We start from the raw sequence: 21,330 nt of genomic DNA, 5'->3' as shown, positions 1-21,330 counted from the left end.
GCTCAGGAAGGGACCATTTCACATATGTAAGTCTGCGTACGCTGCAATCCAATGATAACATTGCGCCTTATATAGACATGGGAACATAGGTAACAGGATTGCACCAGTCAAATCAGGGATACTAAATAGCAGTCTGCAAGCTGCACATGGCTCCTTGGGGGCTGAAAACGCAACCCCTGCAAAGACTCCCCACATGCAGATATTTATCAAGGCTATGCTCATGATAAAGCAGGAGCAGAAACCATCAGTGGCTGCAATATCTGGCCATCCAGTACTAGCTAGTGAACTTAGGGCTCAGCGTAACTGCAAAAATATAGGGCTGGGAGTACTGACTTACTGGAGTACCGCTCAGCCAGCTCTCTGCTGCTGCAGAGACTATGATAGTGGAAGGTGCAAGACAAAGAAGATCCCAAAGGCTGGCATGCATTAAATGCCATGCAGTTTACTTGAAATAAGAATAAAAGTAGTCTTACGCATGGAATACCAGACTGAGAACTACTTAAAGCTTGTGGCTCTTTAACACTAAACATTTTATTATTTTGGCTCTCGATATGTGAAATACTGGCCATCCCTGCATCAGACTACCATCCTTCAACCTCCTCTTCCCCCATAATTTGAAAAGTTCCATTCATTAAAGTTGATGGGCAAGTTCAGTTTTTGTTTCTCATCCATTTCATAAGTACTGCCAAATTAGTCAAAATTTTATTGCAAACTATACTAATATGTAGTGCCTTCGCTGTTCGGGCTGGGCAAGCATATATGGGTAAGTCATGTTCACACAGTGTTCACAAAAGCTGGATTAAAAAGGGGAGGCCAGCAGCCAACCCTTCATTTCCTCCTATGGGCAGAAGCCTAGACACCTAACTGCCACTGCCCACTATGGGTCAGTTGCCAGCTGAAGAACTAGCAAGAACTGATGACCTGAAGAAGGGCTTTAAAATTTTTCTTGTGAAAATGAATACGAGGGGGGGGGGGGGGGCCACGGGGGAATGTTTGGATCACAGAGCTTTCAATACATGCAAAATCCAAGCAAAAATGTTTTGATTTTCAGGTGCTTTAAAGAACAGTAATGGAAATCAAGACACCATTCACCAGTGCAGGGACTAGAGCCCAGGGCCCACCTGCCAGGTGAGCATCTAACCAGCCGAGTTCAGAGTCAGCCTCTCTTCTTCATCCTCAGCTTCAATAAAAACTTGATAATTTTTACTAATAACTCTTTAAGCAGCCTCAGAGCTGATCTAAACTACAGCAACTAATAATGACCATCCTTAGGCAATTATATTGCCAAGGCTGTTGGGATGGAGCACAAAGCAGCCACACACCACCTTCTTCCCCCAAGAAGCTGCTTGTTGCAGGGGAACAAGATGGCAGGCAAAGGGGCTGATACGTAGGCTTTAGGGCAGCCAGGAATTTCCCACTCCTGGAGAAGCCTCTGTTCCTCACTAGAAAGAGTGTTGTCACCCATAAATAAGGACAGTGGCTGAAGACTCTTCATAAAAGCTTTAAGCAGCTCAAACATTACAATGATTTAGCTTTCCTCTAAGAAGTGAGAGCAGGGTGTCTCTTGCCAGAGGGAAGCAAATGTTTACCCCTATTACTTGGTGGCAAAGCAGAATAAAACAGATTCTCCTAGTTACAATTTCCATCTCCTCAGTTTAATACCCATGGGTCTGAGTATGATTTCTGCAGGGCTCCCAGCTTAAAATAAAGCCCCTGGATATACCTGAGCCCATGTGCCTGAGTATGATTTCTGCAGGGATCCCAGCTTCAAATAAAGCCCTTGGATATACCTGAACCTCAGCTTTCCACACACTCACTCATTAAGTTACCAACCAACAAACAAGACTGCTCTCAAAAACCCAGATGTACTAGTCTCTTCTTCAGTGTAAGCTTCTATAGCTCTAGAGTTAGGGATATAATTATGGTGGGGAAACATATACCTCATGGCTCCCTGAGGATGAAAACAGGCTGCTTTGACGACTGTGCTTCCAGTGCCAGAGCAGCTTCTGCTGCATTTTCACACTGTCTTTTTCTTTCTCCACCATTTTCTGGCCCTCCTGGAGCCTTTCCAGGCTCTGCTCGTACTCCTGCAGCTGCAGCTCCAGTCCCTCGCGGCTCCGCTCAAGCAGCTCCTCTTGACACCCGCATTCCCTCTCCCGCTGCCCCAGTCGGCTCTCCCTTGCCTCCTGCTCCCGCTGCCGCTGCTCGCATTCCCGGGACCAGCGCTGCTGCTCTTGCTGAAACTGCTGCTTAAGTTTGTGTATGTTTGCCAGCTCTTCCCTTTGTTTTTCCAAATTCCGATATTTTGCTTGTTCCAGTAGGACGTTTACCCGAGAACTGTGACCCCGACTGGTCTTCTCGTTCTCTTGCAGGAGTAACTTATGGAGCTCTCTGTGGCTGTCCTGGATAGTTAATGCTGCCTAGTCACCACAACAAAATCAAATACCAATGTTTACATACTAGCATTTATCTGGTTTTGCATTTTTCCATACAAGCATTATATAAAAATGTTTCATCCTCCCTTAATATCAGCGCTTAATGCTTTTTTGGAGTTCACTCATCATGCAAGTAGAGAATTCTGTGTTCATGCCTACGTTAAGAGATGTTTCTAAAAGCACTCAACCATTTCAAGCACTTTTAACAGTGCTTCTGGTTTGCACTTGGTATTGTTGTATGTAACAAAATGTTTGTTACAGCTGTGCCTACGCACTTCAATTACAGTTGGGGTCCTGTTCTATCAGATGCTGTTCAGTCATGTAAGAATACAGCATATTTTATGGTTAAAGAGAGCAAAAAGGCAATGGTCTAGTAGATGGGAATTCTGGGCTTAAACCTTTCTCTGCTACAGAATTCCTGTGTGACACTGGACAAGTCACAGAGGCCAGACGTATGCTAAGAGTGCTATGGGGAAAACCGCACTGTTTCCAGTATAGCTTGCTTCAACCCTAAGGCTCTCCTTGCTGACCTGCACAAGGTATTCTTACTAACATCAGTACTACAGGCACCTGCCAACGTAGCCACATCGTCAGGACTTCTACATGCACCTGACTGAGTTGTCTGTTGCAGCAGAAATCTGTAGTGTAATCATGATTTCAGTTTTTTCTGTTTCAATTGCTTATTTTACAACAGAGATAGCTATGTTCCATCCTTCACAAGGATGTTGGGATGTTGTTTGCATTAAAGATTGTGACATCCTCCAATAATACCAAAAAAATAGCTGCGATTAAGAAGAAGAAGAAGAAAAAAAGCAAGGAAGCCCTATATCTACTAAGGCATTTAATCCACAGCCTATTTCCAAGAGCTGACATGGGAATCCACTTCAGTAGGCATTCCCAGAAAATTCCCACAACCCAGTTACCCCATGCCATCCACTCCAGAAAGACTCTTTAGCTTTATGCAATGTGCAGTTCCCACATTTCTTGGCTCTTCCCCCAGTATTGAGTCAGTTCCAGTGATTTGTAAACACAGCAAGGACAAGATCCTCTACTTTTTTTTCTGCACCTATACTGCCAGCTTATGCAAATTTTCACAGTCTGAACAATAAGGCATGATGCTGATTATTATTCTACTGCCTTTGGCTTTAAGTCATTTATGTTTCTGGTTTTTGAAAATTTTGCCTAAATTACAAGCTTTTTATTTTGCTTTTGCATTGCTTCAATCCACGTAACTTCTAAGTCCAAGACTTCCAGGATTATTATGAAATATGCTAATGCCAAGAAGATTTAAAAATCAAACGTACTGAAATGAAACATTTTGAAATAAAACCTTAAAATTAAACCTAAATAGGAAAAAATGAATAAAAATGTTCAAACTTGGCATGAAAGAGGCAAAAGCTTCAGACTAGGGCCCTACAGAACGCACACAATTAATTAATTTATTAATTTAATTGAAATATCTATAACAGGTTGATTTGCTACTACGTGGCAGTGCACCGTTTAGAAGTAGCCAGGAGACTATTCTAAACAATATACTTAGTTTTGAACGTTTTGAACGATAATTTCAAAAATCTCTACGTGAAATGGCATCAGTCCGATTCAACTTTCTCCCTAGATTTTTGGACTGTACACACATCCTTCTGAGGGGAAAATGACCTCCAAGCAAGCATTATGGAGTCCTTAAATGAAACACACCTCTGATGTACAATAATACTATAGCATATGACAAATTACGCAATATTCAGAAGAGCTGAATATCACTGACAATGTCTAAAAGTAGGGCAAGATAAAAAAAACAAACCTTAAGAAGTAAATTATTAAGACTCATTACTCTACAAAGTTAACAGTGGAGTAGTCACCTGTATGCTGTACAAGAGACGGGTTAAATTCTGGATTGCTTGTACAATCTAGAAAATAAAAGAGAAGGATTTTCAAAGCTTTAACCACTGTTAACTAAATACTAATAAATGTTAGTACATTCTGTCTGGGGTTTAAATAAACTCACCTCTGTCCCTGTAGATCCTGGGAAACTCATACTTCCTCCCTAAAATAAACACATGTTGCTTTAAAAAGTAGTTGTTAACTTCACAATTGTATCTTCTAGGTAATTTTTTTTTTTTAATAGTGGAGACATTCATATTGCTAATACATGCAGTGCTGAGTCAAACCTTTTCGTGGGTATGTGAAAAAAGACAGAAGCAGTAACCTATGAGGACTAATAATTCTTCAACACTAGAGTTTCTGTGGAAATCACTAGAGATTCTAAGCACAACTGTAAAAACAAAAATATTTCATCCACAATTTTAATCCTCTTGTGACTAATGCTACGCAGAAAAGATATTTCCATTCATGCTTTGTTTATTTGACAGTTTTGAAATACAGTAACCAGACTTCTGTATATACAGCAGAGTGGGTTTAGATTACTTACAGTCGGATGAAACAGCTCAAGATTCTTCAAAAATGAAGCTACTAATATAGCAAGAAGCTAACAGAAGTTGTGTTAGCGGGTTATAGTGAATGCCTTAAATGTGCTGTGGGACATTAAGCCAGAGCTGAGTGCCTGCTGTCCTCTGAAAAATGTACCAATGTGCTTACTACTGTACATTGCAACCAGGCTCGCTGTTCTCCAACCAGACTCAGCCATTTTACACTTTCCACCCGATTCCTTTTTCCTAAGAACATTTTTGAATTTATGGGGTGAAGCCACCCATAATCCTTTCAGTATGAAAAACAGCTCCTCTGAGAAAGATAAGGTGAAAAAGTGGAGAAATAAAACAATCCCTTCTGAGGCTACACTGAAAAGACTTCCTGTATGATTTCTGTTAGCTTCTTTCAGAGGAGTGGAGGAGGGTTCTGGGGATATTTGCTTTCTCTGATTCTCCTGAGTTCTCTACTGAGTCTCATTTTCTGTTACAGAGAACAAAGCAGCTGCTCTATTTAGCTGTGATAACTGAAAATGAGGATCAAAAAGACCAAGCCCCAAAATACAGCTCAAAATGCAGACAGATGAAGGGGAAAGTGAGCATCAGCTGCTGCACTTCCTTCACCCCCCCTCTTTTTCCCTAATTATCTCCCTTCTCTATTTCCTTTCATTCCTCCCACCTTCACCCCGTCTTCCCACTGCACCATGACCCAAACAACTGTTCCACTCTGCAGCCAGAAGCTGAAGATTTCGCATGTCTGTCCCTACGCAGCATGAGGACTGACACAAGGGAGCTCTGCCTTCCCTCTGCCAGGCTGCAGAGATGAGCCGCACGCAAGGAGGAAGAGCAGGGAAGAGAAGTGAGAGAGAGAGAGAGAGAGGAAGGACATGCAGGCAGGGTGAGGAGGAGCTATAGTGTACAAAGGAGAGCCCATATGCTCAACAGCGTGGCAGGGTCAACTGCTTTCTTTTATTCTTTGAAACCCTCTTTAATTTAAAAGAGGAGGTATACAGTGGGATTAAAGGCTCAGCTGGCTTTGGCATTGCTAAGAGGTAGTGAGTGGCCAACCCAAGCACCTACCGTCAACTCACGGCAGCTGGGCATGGGACTTCGGTGCCAGGAGATGCAACTCAGGCAGCTTTAGCCCAGCTAGCTGGGGTGACAACAGCGTTCCAGCTGCATCAGTTACAGCTTCAGCACAAGTCCTCTAAACGTGGTTAGGACTGAGGCATCATATTCAAGTCTACAACCCATGCTGCGGGCCACCATCACTCCCCTGCCACTCTGCCCCAGCACCTGGTGCAAAACTAGGAGCAGAAGAGGGAACAGGCCAAGATGGGGACCACATCCCATGGCTACCCACTTCAGATCCCCTGTGCTGCACAGGCAGCTTTCTTCCATCTGCTGTGTGGTCAGCATCCAGCCCTGGGAGCTGTGGCTTTCATTTTGGCATCCTGGCTACTGTTTTGCAGGCCAGCTGGGCTGAGCCCTGCAGAGCCAGCTTGCCCACGGCAGCATCCCCAGCAGCCCAGGGAGGCTGCGGAACCCCTTTGCCCTGGAGGCCTCTCACGCCTGGTTCACGTGCTCCTTCTGCCATCTCCTGGTAAGTCTCATCACTACACAGTAAAATGTGACATGAATGCTGCCCAAATGATATGCTAGAGCAGAATAATAACTAAGGTTGGAAGGGCTTGCTGGAGATCACCTGTTCCAGCCCACTGCTCAAAGTGAGGCTAGCTTCAAAGTTAGATGCAATTGCTCTTTGTCTAGTTAAGTCCCAGAAAACTCTACAGACGGAGATCCCACAACCTCCCTGGGCAACCTGTTCCAGTACCTAACCACCCTTCATGGCGATTTTTTTTTCTCTTACATACAGTCAGAATTTCCCCTCCTGCAACTTGTAACCATTGATTCTCATCCTTTCACTGTGCACCTCCGAGAAAAGCCTGGCTCCATCTTCTCTATAACCCTAACGGCAATGTTTTGCTGCGGAGCTACTGAAACTTTTAACGATCTAGATCTGAGCCCCTCCATGCTCTGTCAGGTTACTCTATTTCATTTCACCTAGCTTCTGTACTCCCTCACAGACACTTTTTTTTTTCTTTTTTCTTTTTTGCCAAATCCGCTCTTCTTCCTACCCTCTTCCAGCACAGCAGTCTGGTAGGTGATAATCTAAAGCCAAACATGAGGCTAGGTTTATAGGGAGAGAGAATATTAGTAGGAGTCTTACAGAAATAGCTAGGCAAAACAGACAAGGTTTCAGGCACTCCGACCTCTTTCAGATTTGACGCAGACAGGGTACCCCTAATGCTAAATATCTAGCAAACCTTTTCTAGCAAACTTTGCTTTTTATTTCTGGTTGTGTATTCTCATTTTGTCTCTCCCCTTTATTCCTTTCTGTTGTCCTGCTTCTCCATCTAAGGACTCCACTACTATAGTTCAGTTTATTTCCACACAACAGTTCATAATGCTCTTGCTCTAAAGCTCTCTGCTGCTACCTGAAATTTGTCATTCATAATTCTGCCTCAAACTGACTTTTGGGTCTGCTTTTTCCATAGATTTGTTTAAGAGTAAAACTTATTTTTAAGAGTCCATCCTATTTTATATGCTTGTTCTCAGCAGGAAGTTCTCCAAGGCCTAAGTCTTTGCATTAGCTGAGGTCTCTGTCATTGCAGGACACTTTCATCATCCTGAAAAAAGGAAGAGGAAGCAGAGGGGATACTATTATCAGCCCCACAGAGATGGATGTATTGAAGGATGACAGCAGAGAACCAGGCCCTTAAGCAGCCCATACAAGTGGTACTGGATCTGTAAGCCTGGCAGGAAAATTGTTCTGGCTCTGGATTGTTTATGATTGCTTTTTTAAATTGATTGTTAACTATAGTGATCTTTAATAAATTGTATCATCTGGACTTGGATGAAATCTGCCTATTCTGTGCTTTGGGTTTTGGAACAGTCTTTAGATACCTTGTAGGAACTTGAACAGCAGTTACACTCCCAGTGCCCAGAGTGGTAAGAGCAACACAGCAAGAGAAAGCAGTTAAGATACCTTATCCTCGCGACTGGCAACCGCCATTTCCTTTTCAACAGGGCTAGCACTGAGACAGACTTCAGATGATTCCTCATCTCCTTTCATTTCTGCATCTAACAAATAAAAACCCAATGGAATGCATGAGAAAGGTATCAAAACATATTCTGACTACAGAAACAAATGGCACATTTTATTACAGCTACTCACAGGATCCTGAAATTAGAGAGTTACATAATTCGGAGCGAGCTAATAGATTCTAGGGATGAGAAATACCCATCTGGAAGAAAGGATGGCACAGGCAGGACAATCTAGTTTTCCTACCTTAAAAATTAGAAGCGTTTCACTTACAAAAGTTAGGATATAAATACAGCCATATCACTGAAAATGCTCTTCAGCAATGTTTTTTACAGGACTTTATTTGCATTTCAGTGCAAGATTAGAAATCCATATTATACCTTTTATATCCGAAACGATTGGAATGTCAGTCCTGCTAACCAATTGATTTTCCAGCTTCTGATTAAACTGGCTGACTCTGGAAACAGCCTACACTGCAGTATAGATTTGCTATGGAACTGAGCAAAAACAACTAGAAAGTATCCAGGTAATATGTAAGGAGACATGCAAATCTGGCTCAATAATGCTGACTGCAGACATGTGCTACAGAAAAGCTGTAGTGGATGCAAATATCTATTTATTTCAATGAAGCCATATGACAATTTACATTATTTTAACATTTGCCCAAAGACAACTTTTATTACATTGTTTTCTATTGATTCCGCCATAGTGTGAAAAAGCCTTCCAAAAAGAATTCTTGTATCAGTTAGTTTGACAATGTGAATATGTAAAAGTATTAAGTTTTACTCACCATCACAAAAAGTTTCCAAGATTTCATTTGCACTAAGTCTGTGTTTCAAGCTTAATTCTTCAGTACTTCCCTCTGATGATCTTTCTGTTTCACTCACTTGTGATGATGATATTACAGCAACTTGGAGACTTTCAACTAGAGAGGAAGACATAAAGAATTAGAGTTGTTTTAAGTAGGTGCTTTATGCATTGATCAGTGACATAGAATAATAGAATAACTGATGTTGGAAGAGACTTTTGCAGGTCATTGAGTCCAAACCCCTCCTGCTCAAAGCTTGTCCAACAAGATCGGGTCATTCAGGGTTTTGTCCAGATAAGTTTTTAGTAACTCCAAGGACAGAGACTTCACAATCCCTCTGGCAACCTGTTCCAGTTTTTGACCACCCTCACAGTAAATAATTTTTCCTTTTATTTAATTGGAATTTCCCATGGTCTAGCTTGTGCCTTTCTTCCTACCACCATGCACCTCCATGAAAAGTCTGACTTCATCTTCTCTGCATCCTCCTATTAGGCAGTTAAGGACAGCAAAAAGATCCCACCAAGCGATCTCCTCCCAAGGCTGGACAGACACATGTCTCTCAGCCTCTCCTAATACATCATGTGCTCCAGCACCCTAATCATCTTGACTCACTCCAACTGGAGTTGCCAGACTCACTCCAGTATGTCCATGTCTCTAGCACTGGGGAGCCCAGCACTGGACATAGCACTCCAGATGTGGTCTCACAAGGGCTGACAGAGGGCAAGAATCACCTCCCTTCACCTGCTGGTGACACTTCTCCTAATGCAGCCCACGATGCTGTTTGGCTTTCTTTGCTAGGAGGCTACATTGCTGGTTCATGTTCAGCTCGCTGTCCATCAGGACCCCTACATCCATTTCTGCAAAGCTGTTTTCTATCCAGTCAGCAACCAGCCTGTACCAATATGTGGGGTTCTCCGTTCCAGATGCAGGACTTCATACTTGCCTTTGCAGAACTTCCAGAGGTTTTTCTCAGCCCATTTTTCCAGTCCGTAGAAGTTTCTGTGAATAGCAGCCTACCCTCCAGCATGCTAATCAATTTGAGGTCACCCACAAACTTGCTGACAGTGTATTCCATCCACTGTTCACTTCATTAGGAATGTGTTAAATAGCATTGGTCTCAGTATTGATCCCTGAGAGAGTTCACTTACAACAGGTCATCAGTTGTACTTTGTACTGCTGATCATATCCCTTTGAGTCCAGCAGTTCAGGCAATTTTCCATCCAGTTATGCAGTCCATATCTCATTTGGCTATAAGGATACTATGGCAGACTGTGCTGAAGGCCTTGCTGATGTCAAGGTAAACAACATGCAAACTCTGCTCTCCCCTCACCACAAAGAGTTGTCCAGTTGGTCTGGCACAGTTTGCCACTGATAAATCCACACTGGCTTTTCCCAGTCACCATGTGGTTGGAATTTGCTTCCAGGAGAATCTGCTCAACCACCTTCCCAGGGATTGAGGTGATGCACTGATCTGTAGTTCCCGTTATCTTCCTCCTTGAAGATGGTTGTGATGGTTGCCTTCCAGTAAGCAGGAACCTCCTCTGATCACTATGATCTTTCAATGATAGACAGCAGCCTCACAATGACATTTGCTAGCTCCCTCAGCACCCTTGGATGTATTCCACTGATATGTGTATACCCAACTGGCTTAAACGCTCCCTAACTTTATCCTTAGCTACCATGAAGAAGAATCCCATAGACTCTGCTACTAGCTTAGGAACCTAGTACTTCTGTACTGGAAAATGATATCCATGAATTGCTGTAAATTCACTAGACTGTGCTGAAGAGCCCTGAAATCCAAGACATCATCCACAGCAACATCAGCATGAGAGAAAGTGAAAAGCAGAAGTGGGCAGAATTAGGAGTGTATTCATAGGCTATCATTTTAGGCTGCTAAAATGACATCTACCATAGCCTCACTGGCCTATATTCTCTACCTAGGGAATATTTTCATTAAAAGTGCTCTCTGACTTCATAATGATGATGGAGGTCAACCCTTGCTGCTTTATAGGTTGAAATGTCATTATTTAGCCCATTGCTCTTCTCACTCTCAGTGATGGTTAACTTTTGCACACTCGACTTCTCAAAGAGCTCTGAACTCTACATCTTATAATCACAGGAAGGCTTTCAAAGTACAAGGCCCATGCTGGATATGGCTTAGTTTACTGGGACTCTTTTTAGCCGAGTTTAACAGGAGTTTCGTTAAACTTCTAATAGGATGTGGCAACCACAAATATCATTCTCCTCCTTCTTTCAGAGGACAGTCCTGCAGACAGGACAATACTCTCAGCTTCCTGCTAGAGGATATGCAGAAAAATACAGCTCCTGCAACAAGTATGGCAGGTCTTTCTTGGCAGATCTGCCAAGATCACTTGCAGTTTGATCTGTATGTGACCCTACATGATTCTGATCTGTCACCAACCAAAGTAGGTGGGGTCAGGGACCAGATACAATACTGTATTGCATCCTGTGACGTATTTCACAAGCTGTACTGCAAGGAGGCTAGTTAATGAAACACTCCTGAGATGAAATCTAGCACCACGGCCCTGCTTACACGTGATGTTAGACATCAAACATGTTCCTTATCTTATAACCTGATAGGTCCCATCTCACACATCTGACAAGCATAAACTTAAGAGACTTCTCTTGAATGTCTTGTTGCCATGTTTTGACAGTGCCAAGGTCTTGAGACTTGACAGAATCATAACACAAGGCAACATGGCTGTACTTTGATACCATGAAGTATATACCCGCTCAGAGAGCCACTATTTCAGTTTTCCTATGCAAACTCACCTTCCCTGAGTGCTGCTGCCAGCAGTGAAGCAGCCTGTGGAGTTTCTCCAGAATCAGGTTTGATAAGGAGGTGAGGTTCTACATGAACATCCTCAAACCCACTCATATTTCCCAGTTCTGCATAGATATGCAACTTGTCTTCCAAATAACTGCAGATCTGCTGGTCCTGGTTACTCAATGATTCTGACAACAGAAATGGAACACTCAATTAACATTTCCCATCCTGCAGGCAAAGCACATTCCCCATTCACCCTTCTAATCCTTATGCCACATAGACACTGCTAACTCAACAGAGCAACCGAGTTGCACAATGCCTTTTATAAGTGGCCAGGAACCAAATTCATCCCATAGTCTAAGCTGATGAAACCTGGCAGAGAGCCAGGCCAGTGCCCTACCCTGATGAGGCCGCCTTGGCTGCACTCTGGGGCTCTCAGCCATCTCCTGTTGCACTGACAATGAGCAATGCTAGAAAAGCACCTGGCTCAGGCAGCCGGAAGAAATGCTGATTCAGTGCATCAATGTCAGGGAAGAACATTAACTCTCACTTGAGAATGCCCTTCCTGTGGCTGTCTCAAGGAAGGGCATCACTTGCATTTCTCTCCTCTAGGCAGTAGGAAGATTTGCAGACTGGGTGTAGGGGAGTCAAGGAAGCTATATTTATCCCTATTAGTTACATTTTCAAATTAAAATGAAGTAGCAGAAGATGAAATGCCATAAACTCGCTCTAAGCTGTTCAGTCAGTGAAGATCTGAGGTATTTCTGAAAACAGGAAACTATGCCAACTTAATGTTAATCTGGGAAATTCAGTGTTTATTCTGAAAGTATCCATTTTTCCTTTTCTTTTGCACTCTCTGTTATGTAGCAAAAATATAAAATGCTTGGACAAATGTTCTCTTTCAGGAAATTCATATCATACATCATCTACCCTGTGAATTCTGCCTATCAAGCCATTCTGAACCCATCAGCCAGTATGTGTGGTGTTATTCATTCATTCCGAACTGTCTGGACATGGCAGCTCTCAGAGCAGCAGAAAAGGTACTACACCTTGACACTTCTGAATTCTGGATGCTTTGGCCTCAGCCATACGTCTATCCTCATCAGATTCACTCATTTTTCCTTCTTCTTCTTCCTCTGGACAACTTTAGAGATAAAGGACAAGCAAAGATGGATAAAGTGAAATCTGCACATCATATATTAATTTTAAGTAAAGTACTACATCCATTGTAAACAAAATACAACGTTAACACCAACTTCTGCTACAATCTACAAGCAAGCCCTTTGTCTGCCTCTTTAAAAAACAGTAACTGGATATAAGCCAGACTGAAGGATTCCTTTTAACTACGCCAAGACTGCATTATGCAGTGAATTGGTGACTGGCCCCCAGACAAGTTTATTGTGCTGATCATACCCTGGGCCTCATGAGGAGCAAAGCTCTCCCTGCTATTCCTAAGGAACTGATGCCAAGGTAACAGGCCATTTTCTGAAGTGACAGGGGATTTCCCCAAAAGGGGCATCTGCAGGACTCTGAAAAGCCTCCAGTGCCAAAGCAAAGGTGAAGGAAACTTAAAATGGCTGATAAAGACTTCTAACGAGGAGAGGGAAGGGTCTACTGATTCAGTGGGAAAACACGAACACCACTGAAATTTGGCAGAACTGATCCTGAGGTTTTGAGGTTTGTGAATCCTGAGCTCAAAGGAAAGGCCAGCCTCACAAAATGGATCCACTGCGCAGAGCACACTGCCAGGAATATCCAAATCCTACCTTGAGACTACCAGACCTTGCATCTGCTTTGGACTAGCAGAATGAAAACCAGAAGCCTTTTGCTCTACCTTTCCGCTGCATCTTGAATATGCCTCATCCAGTTGTTACGTTCCTCTTTGGAGTTGGTATGAACCTCATACATCTCAGGCCCTGCAGATGAAGCGCTAATCAGAAACATCCCTCTTTCTTCGTTGGCTACTTCTCTTACTATGAGTTTCTGAAGGGAGATAACTGAAGGCTTCTGGTCCTAGGGGAAACAGTCACAGCACATACAGAAGATAAATTATAAAAGACCTTCTAAAAATCTCTTATAAAAGACCACAGTCTTAGAAGAGCATGATTTTTCAATTAACTGAACTAATTACAGTCCTGCCACTTATAGCCAGCCTATGTGTGTTCTCACCAAACGTAACGCTGTAAGTTTTGAGTATTCAGACATCTTTTTTAATTATTTTGAGAAATACTCTACAGCATTCATGATGAGTAAAGCATTGGGTGCATGCTAAAAAACAAATTCCAGAGGTTCAATGGCACTGAAGCTCTATATTTATATAACTGGTTTGGGAATTTCTATCCAAGACCTTTCATATATTTTATATAAGTTTACTACTACATTTGCAGTTAAAATAAAACTTCAGTTTTGTTTTACAGAACTAGAAGTTAAAATTTATTTTTAGATAATTGAAAGAACTAGCTCTGCTTCCCATCTGCATAATCAGATAAGACATGAGCCTAAAAATATCCAATCATTCTGCTATTTTCATCCCTCTTCCTAAAAATGTTATTTAATTTTGAAAGTAAACTTTATTTTCCATATACAGGCATATTGCTGTTCTGAGTACATTACTAGGATTAATAAAATAAACATTGTGTGAGAATAACCAGAAAAAACGACGTAACTTTTGAGAAATAGGCAAATAAAAATGTAATGTATATATTTAAAAGCCTGATAATATACTTACAACAGCTGCAAAGACATATTTTTGGTCTTTTTCTTGTAAAAACAGCAGCGCATCAGTCAGAAGCAGAGCTAAGATGTCTTGAAATGAGAAAAAGAAGAGAATGTTTTTTAACAAAAGGTATTACAGTTGTAGTTAACAACTTCTTTAATATTTTTAAAGGGGAGAAACCCTGATCAATAAATATTCCATAGAATTCTACAGTAAACTAAACAGGAAATGTCTGCATTACACTATGGTCTGCCCAAAGCAACTGCAAGCCATCACTTTATATCTCCTGGGAAAGACAACACTTCCTGCTACCCACCCTCCTGCAGCAGCGCTGGAGCTTTCGGTCCACACTGGCCCAGAGAAAGGAGAAACACTCATTCAAATGTCAGCACAACTTCCCCAAGCCACTCACAGGCAACTTGGCAAAAACTACCCCACATAAATTCTGTTTTGCCTATGCTGTAACATATACTCATAGCACAATGCAATACTGATGAAAGCACTTCTGGAATAACAATGAGCAGACAGCTTTATAAAGTTGTACAGTGAATATTAATAAGCTCCAAAAAAACAACCAAACAATAAACTCAACTGCTACATGTGATTATACACTGAAAATCAAATTCTAGGCATGAACATACAAATCAGGCTCCAGTCATATTTGGCTTCAGATTTTCTTTTCCACTGAAGATGTCACAGTACTACTGAAGAATGGCACGTGATTTTTTATATAGTACTTTTAATAAGCAGTACTGCAAACAATATAAACGTACAAGTCAAGAATCTATGTCATGGGATGAAACTGCAAACTCTAGGAACTAAAAGGAAGGAGTGGAGGGGGAAATACAACAGACTGTCGAATGTAAAAAGCTCCTATCTTCCCAGGCTTTATGTGAGAACTTGTCTTACCTAGATTTACAGCACACTAGCCACAAACAATGGCAGTTTCTGGAATTACTGTTCAAGCAATTAGTGGCATATTCTCAATACCATCCTCAATACCTATATAAATTCGTGTTTGTAGCATAGTGTAATAAGGTATTTTCTCTCTTAAACTTACCTCTCAAACTCCTCTCTTAATCTTTACATGCTATTTGCAAATAAAGAATTAAAAGACTTTACTGCTAGGATGGAATACCTTTGAAACGTCCAGTAGCTGTTTTCCAGTACACTAAACCTTCATGAACAAGTATCCTCTCTTTTCTCATCAAGTCCTGCTTCCTGAAAACATGGCCATTTTTCAGCTTTGTATATGTTTTGTTTTCAGTCCTACTAAGAATTTCCAGCAACTTTTGCTTTTTCTCATATTCATTAACTTTCAAATCTACTGCTGCAATCATGTCCTTAATTAGTCGAAGGGCTTTGCATAGGTCTTTATGTTCTTCTGTTCCTTCTGTATGGAAAAAAAAAATCATCATTTCTTAGTTTACGTGAACCAGTCAACACGATGCAAGGCTTAAACCAATACATACATCATTTTAAGTAGAACCTGGCAATCAATATTCTGGAAATACTAAAGACATCTGCCTTTGCCAGAGTTTGCCCTGAGTATTAAAAGATGACATGTATCTTAGATTTATTCAGCAGTCAAAACTACATGTCATATAGTTTCTGACCTATATATGAGCTGTTAGCATTTAAAAAAAATTTACTGGCTATGTAAATCAGATAGTGTATTACTCTTATGACTAAATAAAAATAGCTTGAAACGTGATTTTAAGCATGAAGGCTTTGCTTCTGGGTATGCAACATTCTGCAATACTTGCTTATTGCCCATTTTTTGCAATACACAGTAAGTTATTAACATTTTTTAAATGTTCCAAGAAAACTCAGTGGTCATTCAAAGTTGGTTTGAAAATATGAACACTAATTCAGGAAACGTTTTCCTAACCCTACTTACAAGACATTCCACTAGAATTTATTTAAGAGAATATCCAGTTATGTTCCAAAATTAGTTCACATCTTGTATTCAAGATCTTTTGCTGAAGCAAGTATGCTCTTCTGGACTTCTATGCCTTACCTGGCTCAAACCTTGGAAATTTTCACAATCTAACTTTGACAAAAAAATATATACCAGACACACTGTTCAGGTGATATTTGCTTCATAGTAGATAATTATATTGCTCTGATTCTCTACAGACTAGTGGATTTCATCCTTTATTATTCTGTAATAGTGCACATTCTTACCTAAAAATTGCATTTGGATTCCACATATGAGGCACCATTTAAGCTTTTCCTCACCTTTTGAATATTGCAATATCCTCTCAACCAGAACAGGGTATTTGGTGATTCGCTGAGTGACAAGCAGAATGCATTCGGGGATTCCTCGGCGTCGAGCCAACAGATTACTATTCCTCAGCTGCAAAGACAAAGATATATACCTTAGCTACTTAACACACGTTAAAATACACTAATAAGAAATGTGATCTAAATGTGTTAGAAAAAACTAAAACAAAATGCTGGGTTATTTGAACCACCCCCAAGGAATAGTTGCCATCCTGAGCAATGAGGTGCTTTGTAAGAGGAACATGTGTGTAATACACACTGGCAGCCAAAGCTTTTGCAAATTTGAAATAAAAATGTAACTTCACTGATTAAGAAGGAAACACTTGGCTATTTTTATCAGCTATTAAAAGAGAGTTACTGAATGTAATTTTGAACATAAATTTAAATAAAAACTACAGGGTATATATCTATTTTCTGAGCATTTTGTCAATAGTAATCATACTTCCACGAAAACTTACTTTAATAAAATTCTGGAACTTCTTGTTTTGCTGCAACTCTTTGAAGAGATTAACAGCTTCTTTTTGATGGCTGCAAAACTCTCCATATATTTTCTTCATTTTACTTGCATTTTCCTCTGAAAACTGAAGAAATTAATAATAGAATTGTGCTCAACATTGCATGACACAGGAAGGCATATACCTAAGCATTAATATATTTTGTACGTATATGGAACTTGTAACTCTTAAGTTACTTATTTCTCAGGCTTTCCGAATTTCACTAATTGGGTCTGTCAGTACTGAACGAACACAGGCTAGTCATTTTCAAGAGCAAGAACAGGAATGTAAGCTGGACAGAACACAAGCTACTTCCATTACAACCTTGCCAATAATCGTTGGAACAACTGTTACTATAACAGTGTTTCCTCTCCTCCTTACAAACATGATCCCTTTTGAGGCTTATTTGCATCCATCTGACCTCCACCTCACTTCTAGACAGGATAAGAACCATTTGGTTTCTTTAGTTCAGTGAAGTGAAAACAGACTAACTGAAGGTGAAAAACTGCACTCTGCAGGAACTGAGCTGTTGCTAGCAAGCAAACGTAGTTAGCTGTTCTATAGCTAACATAAACTCTGTGAGACCGCCCCTCCTCTACTGAGCAACAGCTTGAGATATACCATACCAGGTTACTACAGGAAATGAATGGGTAGCTTGTTTTCCATGCTCATTCAGTCCTTCACACCTCTGCTTAGATGCTGATGAAGTGTGTCCATTGCTTTCATTTTTTGCAGTCCATTTAATGATGGGAGCAGTTTTCTACTACAAACAGGGTCAAGTTCACCACCCCTCACAGCTATCTGTCAGCAATGATTTTCTCTCATTACTATTTCACTCTATAATAAGCTGGAGGAGCTGATATTTAAATTTTATAAGACAACCTTAGCCCTCTTCCTGCCCACAAAAGTTTTAAACTCAATAAATTGTTTAATCTGAGAACCCTGAATACATAATAATTTAACAGATCTGATGTCTGTACCTGTTGCACAAGGATGTCTCCAATTCTGCTGATTACAAAATTACGTTCACTCCCTTCCTCACATGATTCCTGTCGTCTCTCCTTCATTCTGCAGAAGAATTGCCTGTGAATCTCCAGTAGTTCATCTAAGCAGGGAAATATTTTGTCCACTGTGCTGTGGTCCAGCTGCAGTTCTTCCTTCATCCCTTTCCTGAATATTTCAGACATAATGAACAGGGTATGGATGTGATGCACTTCTGTTTGCATCAGCTCTGCAGTACGAAAGAAGACAGCATAATATGGTAATCACCTGAACATTTTGCACACATTCTATGATAGATTTTAGTAATATTCAAATATATGGTCATTAGTAATATTCAAATATATGGTCATAAATGCTTTTTCTATGCTAGTCTCAAACTTAGCAAATTATGTCAGTAAGAGACATAATTTATCCACCTCTGGCATGGTTATCTCAACTGTACCCCACTGAACAGGGTAGACATGTCTTTGGTAGTCCGAAGTGTCCAACATTACCATGTTTTCTGGAGCTAAGGAAAACTGTGAGAAGTGTTCTTTGAATCTTCTTCTTATGCTTACTGAAGTCTATCCATCCATTCTCCCCGTCATAAAATATGTAGGTTCTTTTTCTACTTTATATGCCAAATTGTTTTCAAACTTACACGAAACTTTGAAATACTGACCAAAAATCACATCCTGCCTTTTGATAACATCCTTTTCTTGCTTGCTGCAGAATGCTGGATCCACAACAAGACTCCAGGACTCTGCCTCAAACTCTTGTGCATCTGTGCTGAGGTCGGTCCACTGAGAGGAATCCACATCATCTAAAATAAAGCACAAACCTTGAAAGCACCAGCCATATGAACAGTAAGGGAAGTTCCTTTGTACGTGCACACCTCTTCAATAAAGTAAGGGGAACACATCACAGGGATGAACTTCAAACAGGATTTCTGCCAATGTCAACAATGATTTTACAACAGAAAAGTGCCAAATGTCAGTATCAGTACCGAAAGCTTGAAATGCACATGTAACAGCGGGGAGGAGAACAAAAACAACCCATTCTTGTCTCAGATTAAATCCTTCTTATCTTTCCTTGCTTGAAGAAATTTTTTGCAGTTGGAAAATAAAACGCAACATTTTCGGAAGTACCTTTTGGCACTGGAAGGGCATTTGCCATTTTGCAGATGTCCAATGAGGGATATCTGCATGATCTTTTGAGAATGAATGCCCTTCAGCTTTGAAATTCAGTCTCATACCTAACTACAGAAAATGCCTATTTCTATTCACCTCACAATCATAGATGGCTGCTTCGCCAGTCAGAGGTAAGGTTTTTGGGCCACTGAGGAAATACAAGTGACATAGGTTTATCTGCTGCAATGTATGCTGTCAATGGAGGTGATTAGAAGAGTGCTGGAATAAAATCTGCTGCTGTTATGGTTTTGCAAATATGCCAATATGTTTTACCCACTATTTTCCAAAGGTAACACCAAACAAAAGAAAGTTCTGAAAGTTATCAAAGAGTTCATTATGAGGAAGAAAGAAATGGTTGTATTTTAAGGCTGACATGTCTGATTGTGTCATTTCAATGAAGGATACCCTTGTAATGAACAAAAGACAGGTGCTGCTTTTTTAGTAGATGAAGCATCTTCCTTATTACAAACAGGTTTTTTATTTTCTATTTACAATACAGTCTATAAAATGCAAAATCTGTGCAATATTTCTCACCTTCCATCATAAAAGAATCCATTGATGAAAAGGTCCCTAACGCCTGTAACATCTCTTCAGACCGTGACTTGGACCTCCAGGTGCTGGTCTCAGAGTCTTGTTCAGGAAATGGCATAGATCTTCTACAGTGGAAGAAAAGCATGGATTTAATGGTTGCAATTTTTCTAGAAATGCTGAATGATGTATTTAGGATACTGTTCTGGCAGCTGCACTCTACCTTTCAAAACTGGCACTGGGGACGCTTTTGGACAAAGAGTGGGACTGTTGTGAGGCTTCCCTCCTTCCAGCAGACAGTCCGATAGGCAGAGAGGAAGAAGGATGCACTGAGGAGAACACAGGTTGGGAAATGTCTCCAAGTGAGGAATCTGTGAGGCAGAACAGTTGACAAACAATATATGGTACAACATAAACAGCATAGTCATACTGTGAAATGCAATCTAGTGTTCATATAGACCCATACAAGGTTACCAGGAATGTCCCTACATGGTACAAGACCATGATGCTCTCCCACAGAATAGAAAGATAAGCTTGTGGGCAAAGCTGAGAAGCTCTGGCACGGATATCATACATAAGAAAACAATCTCAAACCACTCGTGCTTTTACACTGCAACTTAAATATAGGTGACCCAAATATTCATGCACATGATGAATAATGACATACTCGAAAGCACAATACAGAACTTGCTACCTTTTATTTCCATTCTCACTGAAAACAAACCACTGTAAAACTCCCACTCATTTTAGCAGAAGAGTTAGTTAAATGGTAATTTCCTCAGAAAATCCTACTTATCTGTATCAGGTATTAGAGATACACCTATTTTCCTACATATGTTGAAATCATAAAGAGAAACATAAATGATGAAGGAAACGTTTGTTTTGCCATTTCTGTTACTTTTTAAGATAGGCTCAACTTTGAAGTCCTAGGTTTTACACCTTCTAGCCCACTTACTAAAGTACTTACTTGTTAAACCAGCTTGTGGTTTGTTTTTATTATGGTACCTCTCCTGTGATTTCTGAAAGAGAATAATTTTATGAAATTACAATGAAATAATAGTTGACAATATACTGAACAGTCCAGTAATTCGCTTTCATATGTCATCACATAAAGGGGCTTCAAGAAAACTGTGCTAAATCATGGTTCTAATTTCTGCTAATAACTAATAAACCAAAGTCAAAGTAGAATAATAATATTTGTACTACAATACAAAACTAAATCTATTTATTTTAGTCTGAGTCACTATACAGGTATAACATCATACTTTTTCTATATGAATACTGCTTGTGGGGGCTGCAAGAAAAGTTGTTCATATTCAGGGCTTCATTTTCAAATAACTTTGAGGGATCTGTGGCAAAGTGGACTTTGCAAAACTTGTAACAGAAGCCTGCTGTGCTTAGACATGTATTTCACTTGATGCAAGTCTGAACATTTTGGGTACTCCATTCTTATAGAAATGAGTCAGTCCTATCTCCTCTTAACAAATACCCACCAGTCGCAGTAATTGAAACTGCCAGTTCAGCTGTCCTAATGTCCTAAAATTGCTCAGAAATTTGTGCAAGATTATCACACAA

The 21,330-nt window shown here is 40.5% G+C and overlaps 1 protein-coding gene across 14 annotated transcripts in view; it reads right to left on the bottom strand.

Annotated features, from left to right (window-relative positions):
• LOC135324650 (rho guanine nucleotide exchange factor 28-like) overlaps nucleotides 1–21,330 on the bottom strand; it is a 133,641-nt gene that overhangs the window by 18,520 nt on the left and 93,791 nt on the right. For all 14 annotated transcript variants that reach the window (XM_064501321.1, XM_064501323.1, XM_064501322.1 and 11 more), the window contains 17 exons: nucleotides 20,723–20,774; nucleotides 19,979–20,126; nucleotides 19,762–19,883; nucleotides 18,720–18,860; nucleotides 18,037–18,287; nucleotides 17,021–17,143; nucleotides 16,518–16,635; nucleotides 15,415–15,669; nucleotides 14,289–14,365; nucleotides 13,395–13,573; nucleotides 12,610–12,704; nucleotides 11,566–11,748; nucleotides 8,755–8,889; nucleotides 7,908–8,002; nucleotides 4,441–4,479; nucleotides 4,295–4,342; nucleotides 1,941–2,420 (listed from right to left, as the gene is read on the bottom strand). In XM_064501321.1, the coding sequence (XP_064357391.1) occupies nucleotides 1,941–2,420; nucleotides 4,295–4,342; nucleotides 4,441–4,479; nucleotides 7,908–8,002; nucleotides 8,755–8,889; nucleotides 11,566–11,748; nucleotides 12,610–12,704; nucleotides 13,395–13,573; nucleotides 14,289–14,365; nucleotides 15,415–15,669; nucleotides 16,518–16,635; nucleotides 17,021–17,143; nucleotides 18,037–18,287; nucleotides 18,720–18,860; nucleotides 19,762–19,883; nucleotides 19,979–20,126; nucleotides 20,723–20,774 (2,541 nt within the window). The remainder of the gene's footprint in view (nucleotides 1–1,940; nucleotides 2,421–4,294; nucleotides 4,343–4,440; nucleotides 4,480–7,907; nucleotides 8,003–8,754; nucleotides 8,890–11,565; nucleotides 11,749–12,609; nucleotides 12,705–13,394; nucleotides 13,574–14,288; nucleotides 14,366–15,414; nucleotides 15,670–16,517; nucleotides 16,636–17,020; nucleotides 17,144–18,036; nucleotides 18,288–18,719; nucleotides 18,861–19,761; nucleotides 19,884–19,978; nucleotides 20,127–20,722; nucleotides 20,775–21,330) is intronic.

The sequence above is a fragment of the Dromaius novaehollandiae genome, chromosome Z (genome assembly GCF_036370855.1).
Source record: "Dromaius novaehollandiae isolate bDroNov1 chromosome Z, bDroNov1.hap1, whole genome shotgun sequence".
NCBI classification, from domain to species: domain Eukaryota; kingdom Metazoa; phylum Chordata; class Aves; order Casuariiformes; family Dromaiidae; genus Dromaius; species Dromaius novaehollandiae.
This window is presented reverse-complemented; position numbering and strand designations above follow the sequence as displayed.